Genomic DNA, 22354 nt, shown 5'->3' on the forward strand with positions numbered 1-22354 from the left:
CAATATCTGAGATATAAAAAAGCCCATATCCACCGCCTCTACAAGGCTTAACGTCTCAGCAGCCAAAGTGCTTTTGACCACTCTCCTTATTTTGTTTCCCACACAAGAGGGCAATATTTACCATTATTCCCCAAAAGGAAAATTATAAAACCTCCTGTGCTTGAAACCCCATCACACAAATTTGCATAGGACTCATCACTATAAACTATGAGTTTCAAGTGCCTTAGGTCACCTAAAACCGGGAATCTCAAAACACACCCTTGCATTTTTAGTTTGGCCAACACTTTATTGGCTCTTATTATGTCTTCCACTTTGGGATCATTCATTTTTGTACTCAACTCTAAGACATCAAAACTCGCGTCCGGTCTAGTCTCTACCGAACCAATTCAGTTGCCCAATTAAACTTCGCAGTTGCTCTTTTTCCATCTTTGAAACCATTGCGTCTTTTTGTGAAACCCGGTCACCACTAATTGCTATTGGACAGATGCTTTCCAAATAAGGTTGCTGGCGTAAAGTTACTCCTAACTTACTCTGTCCGATTTCCAGTCCAATTTTTTTTAAATGCACCGGAAGCCTGACTTCCAACCCTGAATTCTTTCCTCAAACGAGAGATTACAATAGCTTTGAAATCACTAGTCCCACCCCACAAAAAATCATCGACATGCATCATAAAGATGCCAGAAAGATTTCCTTTGTGTGCCAGTAAAACATTGCCGGATTTGCTTTCAACTGGCAACAGCCTAACTTTAACAAAACTGACCATACTTAAAAATACCAGGTTCTAGACGCATCATTTAAACCATATACACATTTGTTCAACTTCCACAGTACCCCTTCTGTGTTAGCTGCCTCTTTACGAGGACAGAGAAAAATGTCTCTCTGGAGCTGATGCCCCTGCAAAAAGGCAGCTTTTATATCTATAGATTTGCATTCCCATGCCTTTGTGGCTAATAGAGCCAAGAAGATCTTTAAAATAACCTTTCCTGCCATAGGTGAATCTACCCTTAAATCCTGATCTTCTAAGTTTTCTTCAAATCCCCTTGCCACAAGCCCAGCCTTTGCCTTATAAGTTCCATCCAGAAGAACCTTTTCCGTGAAAATCCATCTGTGGAATAGAGCTCTTTGTCCCTTATCCGGTACTATCGTGTATAATCCAAATCCACTCCAACTATGCAGTTCTTGCTGTTTGGCATCTTTGATAACTTTTTCATCTAATTTATTGGAAGCCACCAAAATCTCACGCGCATGTGGGCTGCTACTCCTATTAGTATTCGTAATCTTACTCATGTTCCGAGACCTTGATAAACTATGTCCCTCTCCCGCCTGGTTTCTCATTCTGTACTGCCACTTGATCTTTCCCTTCTGCTGTGGGATGTCCTTTCAATAGTTCTCAACTGTGTAAATTGTAAGTCCACCCTCTTTCCAAAAACTGTTGCCTTATCCTGTTCCATATCCAGTTTCGTGTGTGCTTTCTTCATTGACACTCTGCTCAGCACGGTAGCATTGTGGTTAGCACAATTGCTTCACAGCTCCAGGGTCCCAGGTTCAATTCCCGGCTTGGGTCACTGCCCGTGCGGAGTCTGCATGTTCTCCCCGTGTGTGCATGGGTTTCCTCCAGGTGCTCCGGTTTCCTCCCACAGTCCAAAGATGTGCAGGTTAGGTGGATTGGCCACGCTAAATTTTGTGTCCAAAATTGCCCTTAGTGTTGGGTGGGGTTACTGGGTTATGGGGACAGGTTGGAGGTATGGGCTTGGGTAGGGTGCTCTTTCCAAGAGCCGGTGCAGACTCAATGGGCTGAATGGCCTCCTTCTGTACTGTAAATTCTATGATCTATGTATCTCACTTGATACAACATCCATGCGAATGAAATGATTCACTCCGGCAATATTGCAAGGTGTCACCACTCTTTTCAGCGACTTCAGAGTATTATCATCCACAAACCTGAAACTTGTGGAACTTTCAAATTCCTTAACCTTGTTACGATTTTCAGCATTCAAGGAGTCCAGGTAACATTTTAACCAGTCAATTCCACACACAATAGATGTGCAGCCACTGTCCAATACAGCACAATTGAAGGATTCTGCAACCAACATCCTCATTACTGGCGTAAAACACTTGTTAATAGGACAATGCCTTCTTGCTGGTCACTATCTTTTTCCTCTTCTGACTCTTCAGTGTCATGTGTCACACAAACACATTATTATAACATGTTGGACAGTTGAAAGCATAATGGTAATGAGAGTTACATTAAAAACATTGATTTATCATGCCCCATGCATTTCTGGGGTTCACCTTCCTATTGTAGGTTCTAACTGGGTTTCTGTCTTCATAATTTCCGGGTTCCGATCTACTTCTATAGTCTTGGAACCTGTTTGTAGCCATACAATTTCGCTATCCTGTTAGTAGTGTATCTTCCATATTCTGCTTTATTGCAGACTGACCTATCTGGGTCATCAGAGCCATCGGAATCGAATGTTTCCCCAGAAGGTTTTTTAAAGCTTCTGTCATCTGATCGAATAAGGTATCCTTATTCGCAAAGTAAACTCCTGTCAAAACCAGGAGCCTATCCATGTTGCTCACTCTAGCACAGTCAAGTAATTTAAAGGCCAACACAGACTGTGGGAATTCCAGGTTGTGTTTCTGCAGCCTTTTATATAGTCTGCCAAATTCCATTATATAGTCTTCAATGGAGAATTCCTCTACTTTCCGGAACCTATCAAAATCCGGCCTTGATTCATACGCACTTAACAAGTCATCCTTTTTATAAATCTTATCCATATACGTAATTAAGTCTCCAGACCTTCTTCTGAGTCTAACTCTTCCAATTCCAGCTCAGAAAACACTTTGCTTCAGATTTTACTGTCATAAGGTAGAGAAGGAGCCAATGCCATGCCTTGTTTTCTCTTTCCCAAGGCAGTTACCTTAGTCCATATAACTACATAACTACTGCACTCCTCCATTGGTCGTATGACCCCCTTTCAGAAAATAAGGGGGGATAATCATATCCAGCGATCTTTATCCGAGGTTCAGCCATATATCCTTTTATTTTCTTCTCACTCACTCCTTGGTTTGGTCTGCAAAAGTTTTTTCTTTCAACCCTTCACATTTGTGCAAACCGTTCTCTGCTACCATTTGGGAGACGTTTGGCTGCTGTTGTATAAAGAGTCAAAGGTTCTGCTCCTTTCCCACAAACACCTTTATTACACTTTAACGGACTCTGCACAAAACTCTATCATCACATCACCTGACACAAAGGCCATCTGAAGCCCCTTTACATATCAGTGTCAATTACTGGATACTTAACATAAATGAGACAATTAATTGGAATGTCTCTTAACCCATTACTTAACATCTTGTCCCCCTATAGAGACCAAAATATTCTGACCGGACCCGGTTGGTTCTTACATTCGCCACCGGTCCCTGGCATAGCAACCGGAGCCAATCCACAATCCCTGCCCAGAACCAAATATGCCTAAAATATCCCATAGGTACTTCCACTCCACCAGGTCAAAGGCCTTTTCTGCATCCATAGCTACTACCACTTCAACCTCGCGTCTCTCCACTGGCATCATTATTACATTCAGGAGCCGTCTAATGTTGGACGTCAGGTGCCTGCCCTCCACAAATCCCGTCTGGTCCTCCCCGATTACCTCCAGGACACAATCCTCCTCATGTGTGGTCAAGATCTTTGCCAGCAATTTAGCATCTACGTTCAAAAGGGAAATCAGCCTGTACGATCCACAGCTCTCCGGGTCTTGGTCCCGCTTCAAAATAAGAGAGATTGATGCCTGAGATAGTGTTGGGGGAGCACTCCAAGCTCCTTAGACTCGTTAAAGGCCTTAACCAGGAGGGACATCTGGTGACGACGGGCAGGAGGCAGCCACACACTGGAGTGCTCCTGCTCAGGAATAGGAATTTCGGAGTTTTAACACCTGGTCCCGGAGGCAACGGAGGCCGAGAAGGCTATAAAAAGGCACAGGGAGAAAAAATGTCCAAGTTGGGAGAAAAATGGCTGTGAAAAGGGGGTTAATGGAAGTCCGCCAGGGAGTGAAAAAGTCAGCGCAGGAACTGCAAGGAAAGCGGAGGCTGGAGCACCAGGGGAGGCTGCATCGCTCACAGCAGAAGAAATGACCACGGTGATGGCTGTGGAACTTGAAAAACAGTTCACAAAACACATGGAAGCGAAGAAGAAGGAGATGGGGGCGGTATTGAAAGTGCTGGTGGAGGAGGCGATTGCCCCGGTGAGGGCGGCGGTATCAAGTGCAGTGACGGAGGTGCAGGAGCAAGGTGAGACATGAAGGAAGTAGAAGAGGCATTATCGCAGCACAGTGATCAACTCACCTTGATGGAGAGGGAGTTGCGGAGGGTGATAGAGACCAACAAGGGTCTGAGCGCCAAAATGGAAGACCTGGAAAACAGATCCAGACGACCAAATCTGAGGATTGTGGGTCTGCCCAAAGGGGTGGAAGGCCCTGGACAATGTCGACAATTCATGGGTGTCATTCACGATACTCTTTCGGGGATTGGGTGGCATTGATTATTAGGGGGGTGTGGACTGTATATGTCAATGGTGATCATAGGCGATTCCTGATTCCTTTTTCCCTTTTTTTTCCCCACCCTGGGAAGGTTTGTTTTATTTGATGCTTATATTGTCAGGTGGGTCGTTGTTTGGGGTGGTGGGAGAATGGGATCGTTGTTGTTGATAAGGGGATTGACATTGTATTCGTTACCCTTTACTGTTTGTTGGTGGGGTGTAAATTCTGAAGAAAATGGAGAATAAAAATATATATTTTTTAAAAACCTTAACCAGAAGCAGCCCCAGTAACCCAGAAAACCTTTTAGGAAACTCCACTGGGTATCCATCAGGTCCCGGGGCCTTGCATCACCCCCAACCCATCTTATCACCTCCCCGAGCCCAATTGGGCCCCCAGGGCATTCCACCAGATTCTCATCTACCTTTGGGAACTCTAGCCTCTACAAAAATTGCTTCATACCCTCCTCCCAGGCTGGGGGTTCCAATTCATAGAGTCGACTATAGAATTTGCGAAACACATCATTTATCGCCCCTGGGTCCACCACTACCTTCCTCCTCATATCCTTTACTTTCCCAATTTCTCTCGCCGCCTCCTGCTTCCTCAGTTGATGAGGAAGAAAATCCTACTGGCTTTCTCCCCATATTTGTATATTGCCCCTTTCACCCTCCTCAACTGCCCTTCTGCCTTACCTGTGGATAGCAGCCCAAATTCCAGTTGCACTCTCTGATGCTCCTTCAGGAGCTCCTCATCCGAAGACACCGTATATCTCCTGTCCACCTGTATATCTCCTGTCCACCTGTAAGATTTCACCTACCAGCCTGTCCAACCCCGCCCGTTCAGTCTTCTCCCTGTGGGCCTGATTCAAAATAAAAACCACCTTCAATGCTTCCCAAACCATCCCTGCCACGGTCTCTCCTGTGTCGTTGCCCTTTATGTACCCCCGAATGGCCTCCCTCACCCGTTCACAAATCTCATGCTCCGCCAATAGCCCTGCATCTAACCTCCACTGTGGACGCTTATCCATAGGTCTATCTATGTGGAGCGTGGTCATTGCTAATACTTTTCCCGACCTGGAACTCGACCAGTCTAGTCTCGGATCCCGACCTGGAACTCGACTGGTCAAGTTTCGGATCCAGAGCAGTATAACCCCCCCCCCCCCCCAATAATCAGCCGGTGCGAGTCGAGGTCCGGAATCTTCCCCAGCACCCTCCTGACAAACGCAACATCATCCCAGTTTGGGGCGTATATACTGACCAACACCACTGCCATTCCCTCCAGCTTCCTGCTAACCATAATAAATCTACGTCCCCGGGTCTGCCTCTATCTTCAACACCTCGAATGCCACCTTTTTATTAACCAGGATTGGCAACCCCCTTGTTTTAAAGTCCAATCCCAAATGGATTACCTGTCCAACCCATCCCTTCTTCAGTCTAACTTGGTCTCCCCGCTTCAAGAGCGTCTCTTGCAATATGGCCACATCAGCCTTCAGCTGTCTCGTGTGCGAACACATGGGCTCTTTTGACCAGCCCATTCAGTCCACTATCATTCCACATGACCAGGTCACTAACCCCCTCCCCTGCCAATCAGCCATGACCTTTCCTCGGCCAGCCCTTGGCCCATGCCCCGCACCTCACCTGGCCCACCCCCTGGCAGCTAACATCATTTACTCTCCTCCTCCGACCTCCTAAAAGTCCCCTCCTCGTCAGCAGCAGCCCCCCTTTCCTGCCCCCCCCCCACCCCACTACGTTAATCTTCACCTCACCCCCCACTTTGCTTCCATGGACTAGCCCTCCCAGCTAGCCTGGCAGCACCCGTCCCCTGCGCCTAGCATCCTACCATCTGCTGGTTCCCCCCCCCCCCCCCCACTCTTAGTATAAGTTCCCAAAACAATGGCACAAAAAACAAACAAACAATCCCTCCCACGGTCCAAGCACAGAGGCCCACCCCTCCTCCCTTAACAAAATCTTATCTATCTTAACACCTTCAAGCAGGACCAAATAGAAAAAAGCGAACAAAGAAAAAGGAATTATACATGTAAAAACTCAAGTAGCTTTTCGAACATCGCGATTTAAATTACAGAGTTAAAAGACCAAGGTTTTTAAAAGGACAACGCATAGCTTCTAACTCAGTTCTTCACAGTCAAGGTTTAAGATCCTTGTTTGTCTACCAGGTTATTGTCCTTCATGAAGTCCACCACATCTTCAAAGTATAGCTCCCGACCCTCATAGGTCACCCAAAGACGGGCCGGGTAAAGCAGACCAAACTTTATTTGCTTCTCGTACAGGGCCGCCTTGACTTTATGAAAACTCAGCCTCCTCTTTGCAAGTTCTGCTCCCAAGTCCTGGTACACCCGGATCTCAGACTCTTCCCACATGCACCGTTTTGTCTGCCTGGCCCACCTCACGATGCGTTCCTTATCTAGGAACCGATGCAGCCGTACCATCATCTCCCTCGGGGGCTCACTCCCCTGGGGCTTATGCACAAGTGCGCTACATGCCCAGTCCACATCGAATGGCTTGGGGAACTAACCTTCCCCTATCACCTTCTCGAGCACCTTCCCCACATACGCACCAGCATCCGATCCTTCCTTTCACTCTGGCAGACCGACGATCCGGATATTTACATTGCAATGTTAATGTAGGCCTAGTTTTGACAATATTATTATTATATTTCCCAATCTTTATTTTGCTTCTTGCACATGCTTAAAACATGATTTACATTTTCTGTTTTTTTAACTTCCTGGTTTCAACACTGAGACCTCAGTATTTATAATTCGATCTGATTGCTGAAGACTCTTGTTATTTCTTGCCCCGTTTGCAGGCAGCAGAAATCTGTGATAGAGGGTGCTATACTGAAACAGACGCCGAATTAGCGGACTACAAGCAAGCCTGCAAAACACACTGCAATGCAACAATTGTTCTTTCACTGCCGAGAGCAAAATCAAGACTATTCTTTGTGATCTTCCATGCCTGCATTACGCTTTACTTCTTCAGCCAAAAGACAGTAACAATTTAGGTAACCCATCATCTCATGCTGCTCTAGGAATAATAGAGAAGCTAATTCAGCAGGAAAATAGCCATCATGCTGTGCAATGACACAAAGTAATAACTAAGAACTTGTGAAACATAACCAATGAATGAAGGCAAATTGGAAAATCAGTTATGACTGACATACTAATCCATGTCTCTTTGGATTAGAAGGATTAAATACTCTGAATTTTCCACAGGCTGTTATTGGGCTACCTATGTTTGCCTCAAGATCTTTTCAATCTGTATTACTTTTGCAATTTGATGTAAATTGCATCAAATAGAATGTGTCCAACTTCCTAATTTTTTTATTATATTCTTTGCAAATTAACAGACATAATTTAATTCTCTAGTCCTTCAACTAGAGTAATATCAATGAGCAAGTAATCTAGAGGCAACATCAGAAAATGCTGGAAAATCTCAGCAGGTCTGTCAGCATTAGTGAAGAGAGAACATATAATGTTTCAAGTCTGGGTGATTCTCTGTCAAACCAAGAAAATCTGGATATAAGATGAAATTTATATTGTAGTAGGGGGTAGGGTGGAGTTATCAGAATGTGTTAATGGTAGAACAAGAGTAAACCGTGTGTCAAAGGACAACATGGGATAGGGTGGGAAGGGGACACAATGGTGAGGGAAACAGATCTTCCTTTGTGCCAGGTTTGACTCCAATCAGCAGAGTTTTCCCCCTTATTCTCACTGATTCTAGTGTTGCGATGGAACTTGATGCCCCACACAGTCAATTTTTTAAAAATTAATTTACGGGATATGGGCATCACTGGTTCGGCCAGCATTTATTGTCCATTCATAATTGCCCATCAAAGGGTGGTGGTGAGTTGTCTTTTTTTTATATAAATGTTTTTTATTGGGTTTTTGAACAAGGTATAATTACCGTTATGTACACAGGATAAGAAACATATATCTAGAAGAGAAGGGCACACCCCAACATACCAAAGAGAAGAAAATGGTACATAAGTGAAAAAAAATACAATAAAATATGAAATTAAATAACTGGTAGGTTATCGTGCACCAGCTCGACAGCGGCAGCTCTGTACACCTGGCAAAATTATTTACACCACGTAAGTAGGCGACTGTTTGCAGGGGGGGGGGGGTGGAGATCTCACTGCCGTCTCGCGCTCGCCTCCGCTTCTGCTGCTCCTCCCGTCCTCCGTCTTTATTTTCCTTGTTCCCCGCTCCTGGAGATGTCATGCACGTTTTGGTATCCAGTGCCTTCCTTCCGGCTCCCATTTCCCTGCTGCCCCCCCACCTCACTGGTTCTCCTCTCTTGTTCCCCCTCCCCCACCCCCCCCCCCCCCCCCACACCACGGTTCGCCTTACTTTCCTCAGGTTTAGCCTATCCCTCCACCCCCCCCCTTCCCTCCCTCCCAGTCGATCTCTCCCTTTCATGCCTTGGCTGCTTTCCCCTGATTCTTGACTAATTTCCCCTGATTCTTGCCTACCTGGCTATTCTTCCTCTTGTTCGTTGGCCAGAAACAGGTCCCGGAACAGTCGCGTGAATGGCTGCCACATTCTGTGGAAGCCGTCGTCTGACCCTCGGATGGCGAATTTGATTTTCTCCATTTGGAGAGATTCCGAGAGGTCGGACAGCCAGTCTGCAGCTCTGGGTGGTGCTGCTGACCGCCAGCCAAACAGGATTCTACGGCGGGCAATCAGGGAGGCAAGGGCGTCCGTCCTCCTCCCCAGGAATAGATCTGGCTGGTCCGAGACCCCGAAGACCGCCACTTTCGGGCATGGCTCCGCCCTCACCCCCACCACTTTGGACATTGCCTCAAAGAAGGCTGTCCAGTACTCCACAAGTCTGGGGCAAGACCAGAACATGTGGGCGTGGTTGGTCGGGCCTACTTGGCACCGTTCACATCTATCCTCCACCTCCGGGAAGAACCTACTCATACGGGTTCTTGTTAAGTGGACTCTATGTACCACTTTTAGCTGCGTCAGGCTGAGCCTTGCGCACATGGCGGTGGAGTTGACCCCATGCAGTGCTTCGCTCCAGAGTCCCCACCCTATCTCAATCCCCAGGTCTTCCTTCCATTTCTTTCTTGTTGCGTCCAGTACAGTGGCGGCCCTTTCTGTCAGTCGGTCATACATGTCACTACAGTTTCCCTTGTTTAGTATGCTTGCGTCCAGTAGTTCTTCCAGTAGTGTCTGTCGTGGCGGTTGTGGGTACGTTCTTGTCTCCTTTCGTAGAAAGTTTTTAAGCTGCAGATACCTTAGCTCGTTCCCCCTGGCTAGCTGAAATTTCTCTGTCAGTTCACCCAGTGTTGCGATCCTGCCGTCCGTGTATAGGTCCCTGACTGTCAGTGTCCCTCCGTTCTGCCCCCACCTTTTGAAGGTGACGTCAGTCAGTGCTGGTGTGAACCTATGGTTGTTGCAGATGGGAGCTTTGTCTGACATTTTGGTCAGGCCAAATTGCTGCTGCAGTTGGTTCCAGGATTGTAGGGTGGCTATCACCAGCGGGCTGCTGGAATGTTTTTTGGGTGGGGAATGGGAGTGCTGCCGTGGCGAGGGCCCGGAATGAGGTCCCCACGCAGGAGGCCTCCTCCACGCGCACCCACTCGGCCTCTGGCTCCTTGATCTCTCCCCTTATTCGCTCGGCTGTCGCCGCCCAGTGGCAGAATTGTAGGTTTGGGAGTGCTAGCCCCCCCCCCCCCTGGATTTTGTGTTTTGTATGACCTTCTTTGGGATCCCAGCTTTGCCCCCCCCCCCCCCCACCCCCACCCCCCACGAACGCCATGATTAGTTTGTCCAGCACTTTGAAAAAGGCCTTGGGGATGTAGATCGGAATGGATCTAAACAGGAAGAGGAACCTGGGCAGTACGTTCATTTTGATCATCTGGACTCTCCCCGCGAGGGAGAGTGGGAGTGTGTTCCATCTTTGTAGGTCCTTTTTTACTTCCTCCGTCAGACTGGTGAGGTTCCATTTGTGGATCCCTTTCCAGTCATGGGCTATTTGGATCTCCAGGAAGCGGAATTTGTGTCGGGCTTGTTTAAACGGCAGCCCCTTTAGTGCTCTTCCCCCCCCCACTTGCGGGTGTACTGGGAAGATCTCGCTTTTGCTCATGTTGTTTGTAGCCCAAGAAGGCTCCAAACTCTTTCAGGAGCACAATGATTCCGTCCATGCTGCTCTGTGGATCCGAAATGCAGAGGAGCAGGTCATCTGCATAGAATGAGACTCTGTGCTCTCTGCCTCCCCTTCGGATCCCCCTCCAGCTTTTTGCTGCTCTGAGCGCGTTTGCTAGTGGTTCGATTGCTAGGGCGAACAGCAGCAGGGACAGTGGGCATCCTTGTCTGGTGCCCCTGTGCAGTTGGAAGTATTGGGAGTTGGTATTGTTGGTCCGTATGCTCGCCCTGGGATCGTTGTATAGGAGCTTTACCCAGGAGGTGAACCCTGTTCCAAGCCCGAACCGCTCCAGTACCTCTATGAGGTATTTCCATTCGACTCTGTCGAAGGCCTTTTCTGCACCTAGGGAGACGATCACCTTTTGTATTCTCTCCCTGGAGGGGGTCGTTATCACGTTCAGCGGGCGCCTGATGTTCGAGGTAAGCTGTCTACCTTTGACGAAGCCCGTCTGGTCCTGTGTGACCACCTCAGGTACACAGTCTTCTAGCTTTTTGGCTAGGATTTTGGCCAGTATTTTGGCGTCTGTGTTCAGCAGTGAGATGGGTCTGTATGACCCACATTCCGTTGGGTCTTTGTCTTTCTTAGGTATCAGCGAGATTGAGGCCTGTGCTAACGTGGGTGGCAGTGTGCCCCTCGCTAGCGAGTCTGTGAACATCTCCCGCAGGTGCGGGGCCAGCGCTGTTGCAAATTGTTTGTCAAAGTCTGCCGGGAATCCGTCTGGTCCCGGCGCCTTCCCCGCCTGCATGGAGCTAATGCTATCCATGATCTCTCCCAGTGCTAGTGGCGCTTCCAAGCCCCGTTTCCTGCCCTCCCCCACGACTGGAATGTCCAGTCCATCAAGGAACCATTTCATCCCAGACTCCCCCCTTGGGGGCTCTGAGGTGTACAGCTCTTGGTAGAAGGCCTTGAAGGTTTTGTTAATCTTTTCTAGTTCTGTTTCTAACGTGCCTCTGGTACCCCGATTTGTGCAATTTCTCTGGTGGCTGCCTGTTTTCTCAGCTGGTGCGCCTACAGGCAGCTAGCTTTGTCTCCGTGTTCGTACAGGGTCCCACGCGCCTGGCGGAGTTGGTGCACTGCTTTCCTGGTGGAGAGCAGGTCAAAGTTCCTTTGTAGCTCTTTACTCTCCGCCAGGAGCTCTACGGTCGGGGCCTCGGAGTATTTACGGTCTACCTCCAGTATGGAATCAACCAGCTGCTGCCTAGCCACCCTTTCCTCCCTATCTCTTTGCGCTTTGAAAGCGATGATTTCCCCTCTTAGTACGGCTTTTAGCGCTTCCCAGAACGTGGAGGGCGAGACCTCCCCGTTCTGGTTGTTCTCCGTGTACTCTGCTATGGCCCGCGCTATCCTTTCGCTGAAGGCCTTGTCAGCTAGTAAGGCACCGTCCAACCTCCATGTGGGGCGTTGGGCACTGCCGTCTCTAGCCGCACGTCCATGTAATGTGGAGCGTGGTCTGATATCACAATTGCGGAGTATTCCACTTTGTCTATCCCTGGAAGCACCGTTTTCCCCACCACAAAGAAGTCAATTCTGGTGTATACGTTGTGTACTGGGGAGAAGAAGGAGAATTCCTTCTCCCCCGGGTGGGTGAACCTCCAGAGGTCTACCGCTCCCATCTGCTCCATAAAGTGACTGAGTTCCCTTGCCATGCTTGAGGTTTTCCCCATTTTGGGGTTTGATCTGTCTGTATTTGGATGCTGTACACAGTTGAAGTCGTCCCCCCCCCCCCCCCCCCCCCCCCCCATGATTAGTCGATGCGTCGCTATGTCTGGGATTTCTGCCATGGTCTTCTTGATGAAGCTCGTGTCATCCCAGTTGGGTGCGTACACGTTGACTAGTACCACCAGTGCCCCATCCAGGGCCCCGCTGACCATGACGTACCGTCCCCCCGGGTCCATAACCGTCTTTGTCGCCCTAAGCATCGTCCTCTTGCCGATCAATATCGCCACCCCCCTGGCCCTTGTCCCATAGCAGGAATGGTAGGTTTGTCCCACCCAGCCCTTTCTTACCCGCAGTTGGTCCTGCTCTCTCAGGTGTGTCTCTTGGAGGAAGACTATGTCGGCCCTCATATTTCTTAGGTGGGTGAGGACTCTGGATCTCTTCACTGGGCCGTTGAGTCCTCTTACGTTCCAGGTGACTATCCTGGTGGGGGGCTTCTGCCCCCTCGCTCCTGTGCGATTAACCATACTATCTGGTGGACGCGCCCCTGCCCTCCGGGGTTTCCCTTTGTTAGGGGGCCGTCCAGGATGCCCACTGTCGCTGCTCTCCCCATGCGGTCGGGTCCCTGCACTCCGGGGTTTCCCTTTGTCCCGGGGGCACCCGCAATGGCCGCCCACTGTGTGTCCGCCACGCGGGTAGTCCCCTGCACTCTGGGGTCACCCTTCGCCCAGAGACCGTACTGGGTGGGTGCTTGCAGCGGTTCCTTGTTTCGAGCCCTTGGTTGTGGCATTTGGTAGCCCTGTTCCTTTTCTAGCCTCTTTTGTCCCTCCTTCCCTGCATCCCCCCTCCCCAGTCTCTCGCTCCCTGTGTACCCCCCCGCCCCCGGTCTCTCCCTTTTCCCTCCTCCCCCGTATACCCCTCCTTTGTCCCTCTTTCCCCTGTTCCTGTCCCCGTTTGCTCTCCCGACTCTGATGGGTGTTCCCCCCCCATCCCCTGCCTGACGCCTTCGCCCCTGTTGGGGGCGCGCTGCGGCCGTGCTTTTTTGCGTGCCCCCGGCGCCAGCTTTCCTGCTAGTACGGTGGCCCCCCTCTCGGGGGTTACTGTCCCCTGCCTGGCCTCTGCAGTTTTCTGCCCGCTCTTCCCCCATCCTACCCTGCATCCCTCTCACTTGCTCTTCCTTCTCCATTCTCTCGTTCCCTCGTGCTGGAGCCTGGCCTCCCACCTGGAGCGGTCCCTCGGGCAGTGGTTTGCTCTTTGTTCAGGGTGCTCTTGCCATGGCGGGGGCGGGGGGACCTGGCATTGCCTCACCCCTCCCCCCCACCCCGTCGGCGTGTCGTTGCCCCTTGCCAGGGGCCCCTCATCCCTACCCTCGCTGGTGGTTTTCGAGCCTGTGTTCCTCGACAAACTTGTTTGCCTCAGCGGGGGCTGTAAAGAAGTATTCTGTGTCTTGGTATGTGGCCCAGAGTTTCGCTGGGTACAGCATACCAAAACGCACATTGCTCCTGTGAGGAGCTGCTTTCGCTCTATTGAACTCTGCCCGTCTCCTGGCTATATCTGCCCCAATATCCTCATAAATTCGAATGGAGTGTCCTTCCCATTTGCAGGCTCTATTCTTCCTGGCCCAGCACAGGATTGTTTCCCTATCCTGGTACAGGTGCAGTTTAGCTATGACTGCTCTCGGGTGGTCTCCTGCCTTGGGCTTCGAGCGCAGCGACCGATGTGCTCTGTCCATTTCTGGTGGGTTGGGGAAGGTTTTCCTCCCCACTAAGTTGCCCAGCATCTCGGCCATGTATGCTGTGGGGTTTCTACCTTCGATGCCCTCTGGCAGGCCCACTATCCTGACATTTTGCCTTCTCGAGCGGTTTTCCTGGTCGTCTACTCTGCCCTTCAGGCTCCCGTGCTGTGCCCAGTCTCATCACCTCCCTCTCCAGGGCCATGACGCGGTCGCTCATGTCAGTCGCTGCTTTCTCCAGCTCCTTAATGGTCGCCTCCTGGGCTTCCAGTTTCTCCTCTTGGGCATCCAATTTCTCCTCAAGTCGTGGCGAGTTGTCTTCTTGAACTGCTGCAGTCCTTTAGGAGTAGGTAGACGCATTGTGCTGTTCGGGATGGAGTTCCAGGATTTTGTCCCAGCGACAGTGAAGGAACGGCGATATATTTCCAAGTCAGGGTGGTGAGTGACTTGGAGACTCCAGGTGGTGGGGTTCCCAGGTATCTGCTGATTTTGTATTCGAGATGGTCGTGGTTGTGGGATTGGAAGATGCTGACTAAAGAACCTTGGTGAGTTACTGCAGTTCATCTGCATGGTAATTGGAAAAAAATAATTGGGTACTCTAAATTTAAAAAAAGATACTACCTTGAGAACTCTTGCAGTGATGTCCTGGAACGGAGATGATTGACCTCCAACCACTACAACCATCCTCCTTTGTGTCAGGTATGACTCCAACCAGTGGAGAGTTTTCCCCGATTCCCATCGACTCCAGTTTAGCTAGGACTCCTTGATGCCAAGGATGCCATAAATGCCACCTTGATGTCAAGGGCAGTCACTCTCACCTCACCTGTGGTATTCAGCACTTTTGCCCATGTTTGAACCAAGGCTGTTCTGAGGTTAGGAGCTGAGTGACCCTGGCGGAACCCAAACTGAGCGCCTGTGAGCAGGTTATTGCCGAGTAAGTGCTGCTTGATAGTTCTGTTGATGACTCCTTCCAACACTTTGCTGATGATGGAGAGTAGACTGATAGGGCGGTAATTGACTGGGTTGGATTTGTCCTGTTTCTTGTGTACAGGACACACCTGGGCAATTTTCCACATTGCCGGATAGATCCCAGTGTTGTAGCTGTACTGGAACAACTTTGCTAGGGGTTTGGCAAGTTCTGGAGCTCAAGTCTTCAGTACTATTGCTGGAATATTATCAGTACCCACAGCCTTTGCTGTAGCTGTAGGTACCCACAGCCTCATGCATTTGAATGCTCATAGCCAGTTAATTGATGAAAGAACAGGATGAAAGAACATTAGAGCATTTAGTGACTACTTTTGATCCAAAAGATTAGCTGGTTTTGGTTTGATTACCAAATTCTGATTGGTAGCTTTTCCTACTTACTTGTATGTAATATTAGTCAAATTAAATGGTTTGAAGCAAAATAAATTATTTTCTTGCCATCAATAAATTTAAAATATGACATGCACTGTTCACAAGACTTTTTTATTCAGTAGTTAAATTATTGATCATTCAAGATGTGGTCCTTAATTTAATGGTTCCTGAAAATTATTACAATGACATAGAATCTGCAACCAAACAGTAAAAATGTTACCATTTTAAATCTGAATCATTTTAAAGTCTCAAAGAAAACAAATACTCACCGGGCCCCATCTGCCTTCCAGCTGACTTTATATGGCTTTTGTTCAACAAATTTAATGTTTTGTTTGTCCATGGAAACAGGCTGGGCTCCAGGAAATCCTGCCCTGGATTAACAGAATTTCTATTACTGCGCAGTCACAGAAAATGCATCTTCCAGTTTGACCTGGGAAATCAGGGGCTGAGGGAGTGACACTCTTTCTACCCTCCCTGCCATTCTTTTTTTTTAAAAGTCAACCTCAGGATGGCAGATACACTTCGGGATTATGTTTCCCTCCCTGGCTGACGTATGTTGCAGGCCAGAAAAGCAGCTCAAATACAAATTTGCCATCATTTCAAAACAATTTTTCTTCATGACAGAATAGGGGAAGACAAACTATCAGATAGGCAGCAAGTTGCAAAGAGCATATAACTTTCTGACTGTTTCCGCTTTCAAGTCAATCAGACAGATAGTGAATAAAAATCTTATCAAGCTCAATAACTAGACAAACTCTATAGGCATTGTACAATAATACAATGCTGAAATTTTGAATTAAAACCAGAAAATGCTGGAAATACTCAACAGGTCAGACCGAGTCTAGTGGGCAGAAAAAAACATTAAATTTTCAGATGTGATGACCATTCTTGATGGAGGGCAGTTGGAAATGTAATAGATTTTGAAAAAAGAGAGGCGAGATCTTGGATGAACAAAAGGCAAGGGCCGGGATTCTCCTCTACCCGGCAGTGTGGGGGGTCCCGGCGTGATGGAGTGGCGTGAACCACTCCGACGTCGGGCCGCCTCAAAGGTACGGAGACTTCCGCACCTTTAGGGGCCAAGCCCTAATATTGAGGGGCTAGGCCCGCACCGGAATGGTTGGCGCTCCACCAGCTGGCGTGGAAGGCCTTTGGCGCCACGCCAGCCAGAGTCAAAGGGACTTCGCCGGCCGGTGCACGTCTGCACATACGCTGGAGCGTCAGGGGCTGCTGACGTCAACCCTGCGCATGCGCAGGGGAGGGAGTCACTTCCGCCTCCGCCATGGTGAAGACTATGGCGAAGGCGGAAGGAAAAGAGTGCCCCCACGGCACAGGCCCACCCGCCGATCGGTGGGCCCTGATCGCGGGCCAGGCCACCGTGGGGGTATCCCCCAGGGCCAGATCGCCCCCCCCCCCCCCCCCCCCCCCCCAGGACCCCGGAGCCCGCCCGCGCCACCGTAAGGTAGGGGGTTTGATCCACGCCAGCGGGAGAGGCATAACAGCGGCGGGACATCGGCCCATCACGGGCCGGAGAATCGTCGGGGGAGCGCGCCGACTGGCGCGGAGCGATTCCCGCCCCACCGAATCTCCGGTGCTGCCGATTCACGGCAGGGGGGGGATTGGCGCCGGCCCCCGACGATTCTCCGACCCCCCGGGGGGTCGGAGAATCTCGCCCAGGGTTTGTGACAAAGTGGAAGGCAGTAGCTATTAAATGCCAACATTTTCATGATACAAAAAGCAAAGGAAGTGGGAATGGGTATAGTAAAGAAATAGAAAATATGTCCAAATAAGGTGCGAATGATTGCATAGCAGCCACCCAAAAATCAGGTGAAGAAATAAAGAAACAAGACCAAACCAAAACAGCCATTCGCACCCATAAAAAGCAGGGTGATATTTTGCCTCTCTGGTGCCAGGGATCAAGGATGTCATGCAGCAACCGATGGGCATCCTTCTGGTGGAGGATGAACAGCCTGAGGCCATAGTCCACATCAGTGCCAATGACTTAGGTGGGAAATGGATGTGGTCCTGCAATCAGAATTTAGGGAGTTAGATAGGAAATTAGCAAACAGGACTTCAAATATGCTAAACTCCGGATTACTTCCAGTGCCACATGCAAGTGAATAAATAAATAGGAGGATAAGGCAGATGAATACATGGCAGGGAAAATGTCGAAGGAGGACATACTTTAGATCCCTAGGACACTGAGACAGGGGAAGACGGCACCTATACAAGCTGGATGGGTTTGGCCTCAACAGAGATTAGACTGGTTTCATTCTGGCACATTTTGCCGTGCTGCTGAGAGGGCTTTAAACTAACTCATCAGGGGAACCAAGAGAGAAGATTGCCAGGGTTCACAAAATACTGGGAGGGATAGAAAGCATTAGTATTGCGGAAAGGAAGTTATTAGGTGGATTCGGAGTAAGAGAAAAAATAATGAAGTCTAAATAAGGGATACTGTATGTGAATGCACAGAGCATGGTAAATAAGGCTGGGGAGTTACAGGCGTAGATTGCCCTGTGGAAATCCGATGTTGTGACGAAAAGGAAGACCTGGCTCAAGGAAGGGCAGGACTGGGTATTAAACATTCCTGGGTACAAGGTGTTCAGAAAACATAGAAAAGGAAATTCCAAGATGGCACCGGAGCAGAGTGACTCTGCGAGCTCTCTCAATCAGATCCTTTTCTTTTATCGTTTATCACAATTCTGACCTACTACAACTCTTCGCCACTTCATATATAATTACTAATAATCCTCCTTTATGTTTTCTTACAGGTTTGAGGATAATCCGAACCTCGAGGACCGGACCTTATGACCCGAACAGACACCACTCCATCAGTATGCCACATGTGCCGCCGCCACCACCGGACCTACGCTCCCAACCAGGAAACCCGTGACCTACCTGCCAACAACCGCCCGATGATGAGGCCTACCCGGGCAACAACCACCCGGTCAGCTACGCCCCGAAGACCGAGACCTACCTCTCCAGCAACTGCCTGAGGACCGGGGGCCAACCTGAGGACCGAGACCTACCCGCCCAGCAACCACCTGAGGACCAAGACCTACCCGCCCAGCAACCACCTGAGGACCAAGACCTACCCGCCCAGCAACCACCTGAGGACCGGGGTCTACCCGCCCAGCAACCACCTGAGGACCAAGACCTACCCGCCCAGCAACCGCCTGAGGACCAGGGCCTATCTGCCCAACCTGCCCCGCAATGGCCCGAGGACCGAGGCCTATCTGCCCCGCAATGGCCCGAGGATTGAGTCCTACCCGTCCCGCAACGGCCCGAGGACAACCCGCCCCTCAACGGCCTGAGGACCGAGGCCTACCCGCCCTGCGGCCACCCACCCAGCAACATGCCAAGGACCGAGACCTACACCCCCCACGACGGCCCCAGGACCAGGGCCTTCCTGGCCAGCGACGCCCCGAAGACCAAGACGTAACCCCCTCGCAACAGCCGGAGGACCGAGGTCTACCCGCCCAGCGACGGTTCAAGGACCGGAGCCTACCCACCCAGCGACGGCTCAAGGACCGGGGCCTACCCGCCCAGCGACGGCCCAAGGACTGGGGCCTACCCGCCCAGCGACGGCCCAAGGACCGGGGCCTACCCACCCAGCGTATGCCCAAGGACCGGGGCCTACCCACGCAGAGACCACCCGCCTGCAGCAGCCCGAGGACCGAGGCCCCGCAACGGCCTGAGGACCAAGGCCCACCTGCCCTGCGACCATCCGCCCCGCAACATGCCAAGGACCCGGCCCAAGGACCCACCCTCCCAGCGACGGCCCAAGGACCGGGGCCTACCCGCCCAGCGACGGCCCAAGGACCGGGGCCTACCCGCCCAGCGACGGCCCAAGGGCCGGGGCCTACCCGCCCAGCGAATGCCCAAGGGCCGGGGCCTACCCGCCCAGCGACTGCCCAAGGGCCGGGGCCTACCCGCCCAGCGACTGCCCAAGGGCCGGGGCCTACCCGCCCAGCGACTGCCCAAGGGCCGGGGCCTACCCGCCCAGCGACTGCCCAAGGGCCGGGGCCTACCCGCCCAGCGACTGCCCAAGGGCCGGGGCCTACCCACCCAGCGACTGCCCAAGGGCCGGGGCCTACCCGCCTAGCGGCTGCCCAAGGGCCGGGGCCTTCCCGCCCAGCGACGGCCCAAGGACCCGGGCCTACTCGCCCAGCGATGGCCCAAGGACCCGGGCCTACTCGCCCAGCGATGGCCCAAGGACCGAGGCCTACCGGCCCAGCGACTGCCCAAGGACTGGTTCTACCCGCCCAGCGACTGCCCAGGGCCTACCCGCCCAGCGTCTGCCCAAGGGCCGGGGCCTACCCGCCCAGCGACTGCCCAAGGGCCGGGGCCTACCCGCCCAGCGACTGCCCAAGGGCCGGGGCATACCCGCCCAGCGACTGCCCAAGGGCCGGGGCCTACCCGCCCAGCGACTGCCCAAGGGCCGGGGCCTACCCGCCCAGCGACTGCCCAAGGGCCGGGGCCTACCCGCCCAGCGACTGCCCAAGGACCAGGGCCTACCCGCCCAGCAACGGCCCAAAGACCCGGGCCTACCCGCCCAGCGGCGGCACAAGGACCCACCAAAATATCATGATTTACTTGCTGATGGTGAACTGCTGCATCCTTTCACCAATGTAGGCCTGACTAGGCCCACACCAGAGTCCGACCACGTGACTGCTCCCTCTGGTCTCCGACCACGTGACCCGACTTACAACATGGTTTTTAGCCTTTCCACCATCCAGCACCAAAAAGGTCAATCTCAGCGTGACTGGACTGCAGGGGCACGAGGCCTCACCAACGAAGCGAAGATCACACCAGAAGGTGAACCCGACCTCGGCACCCCACATGACCAGACCAACCCATGTACAATCCCCTCCAGTGACCTTGTCACCGTCACCATCATCCACGACCCCTCCGAACGTAACCACCCACCTTACGGAAATCCAACCCTCCCATCCAAGAGTAGCCGCCGACCCATGAAGCGGGGAAAATGCGGCGGTCTGAAGAGAAGACTTAAATTATGCAGCTTCGAGACCCCTCTCCCCAGCATACTCCAAGTGACTGAAAACAAGCTGCATGACCTCAACGCCACACTTACCTCCCAGAGAGAAGTGAGGAACTGCTGTATGCTCTGTTTCACCAAAACATGGCTTACTCCGGCCACACCAAACTGCGCCATCCAACCCGAACGCTTCTCAATCCACCGGTTGGACCGCACTATGGCCTCAGGCAAGTCGGAGGGCAGGGATGTTTGCCTCCCCATCAACACTTCCTGGTTCTCAGATGTGGTGTCCCTAGCGTGCCACTGCTCCCCAGTCCGAGAATGCCTGACCGTGAAGTCAAGTCGCCTTTTCTACCTCCCACGTGAATTCATCTGTGTACTCATCACAGCAGTCTACATCCCACCCCAGGCGGAAGTGAAGAAAGCACTTGATGAACCTCACTCCATCACCAACAACAAAGAAACTTAAGCGCTGACAATCGTGGCTGGAGAATTCAACCAGGCCAACCTCAGGAAGGTTCTACCAAACTCCATCAACATACCTCCAGCCCCACCACAACAGCTGCAACATCCTGGGCCACTGCTATACGAGCATCAAAGGTGCCTACCGCTCCATTCCTCGACCACACTTTGGCAAATCCAACCACGATTCGGTATTCCTACTTCTAGCTTACAAGCAGCAACTCAAGCGTGCTGAACCAGTTAAGAAAACCGTGCAGTGCTGGTCCGAGGCATCAGAGGATACTCTCCTCGATTGCTTAGAGTCTGTTGGCTGGTCCATATTCAAGCCCGCGGCAGCTAACCTGGACGAGTACGCAACCACCTTCACAGACTTCATCAGTGAGTGTGTCGAGGACTGTGCACCAAAGAAGACAATACGGGTGTTCCCCAATCGGAAACCCTGGCTCAACCGAAGGGTTCATTCCCTGCTGAAGTTCCAGGCAGAGGCGTTCAAGTCTGGCGACCCTGATCTATATAGGAAATCCAGGTACGACGTACGGAAAGCCACAAGGGATGCCAAAAGACAATACCGGATCAAACTAGAGTCCCAGGCCAACGACACAAACGCACAACGTCTATGGCAGGGCTTACATGAGATCACAGGCTACAAAGCAAGGCCAGGCAGAATCTCTGGGGCTGGAGCATCCCTCCCAATGAACTGAACAAGTTCTATGCCCGCTTTGAACAGTCAGGCAATACATCAGTGCCACCCACCCCAACAGCCCTGAACATACCCATACCCACTATTACAGCCTGGGAGGTAAGAGCTGCCCTCTTGAAAGTAAACCCACGGAAAGCGACGGGCCCCGACGGAATCCCTGGGCGAGCACTGTGAGCCTGTGCTGACCAGCTGGCAAGTGTATTCACAGATATCTTCAACACCTTACTTCTCCACTCCAAGGTCCCCACCTGCTTCAAGAAGACCACCGTAATACCAGTACCAAAGACGACCAAGGTAGCCTGCCTCAATGACTACCAACCGGTGGCCCTGACGTCTGTTATCATGAAATGCTTCGAGCGGCTAGTCATGAGACGGATCAACGCCAGCCTCCCAGACAGCGCCGGCCCTAGGGTTGCTGGCGCCCCGGGCAAGCTGAACTTCGGCGCCCTTCGGGGGGGTCCTGAGTGACCTGGTACATGATCGGGACCCACCGATCGGCGGGCCGGTCTCTCTGTCGGCAGGCCTCCTTTCTTCCAACGGCGAGCCTGGATCCATCCGCCATGTTTGTGCGGGGCGGACGCACGCGCATGCGCTGGGGGAGGGCGGCCACCGCGCATGCGCTGGTTGGCACCGGCCCAACTGCGCATGCGCGGGACCTGAGTCTTTTACGCGGCGCCGGGTCTCTGACACCGGTCACGCACTCCTTGATGGCGCCCCCTAGCACATGGCGCCCCGGGCAACTGCCCGAGT

At 51.7% G+C, this 22354-nt stretch overlaps 1 protein-coding gene across 1 annotated transcript in view; it reads right to left on the reverse strand.

Annotated features, from left to right (window-relative positions):
* rngtt (RNA guanylyltransferase and 5'-phosphatase) overlaps positions 1-22354 on the reverse strand; it is a 519190-nt gene that overhangs the window by 410691 nt on the left and 86145 nt on the right. Inside the window, exon 8 of the mRNA XM_038799337.1 lies at positions 15716-15817. Within this exon, the coding sequence (XP_038655265.1) occupies positions 15716-15817 (102 nt within the window). The remainder of the gene's footprint in view (positions 1-15715; positions 15818-22354) is intronic.

Source organism: Scyliorhinus canicula, chromosome 6 (assembly GCF_902713615.1).
Source record: "Scyliorhinus canicula chromosome 6, sScyCan1.1, whole genome shotgun sequence".
NCBI lineage: Eukaryota > Metazoa > Chordata > Chondrichthyes > Carcharhiniformes > Scyliorhinidae > Scyliorhinus > Scyliorhinus canicula.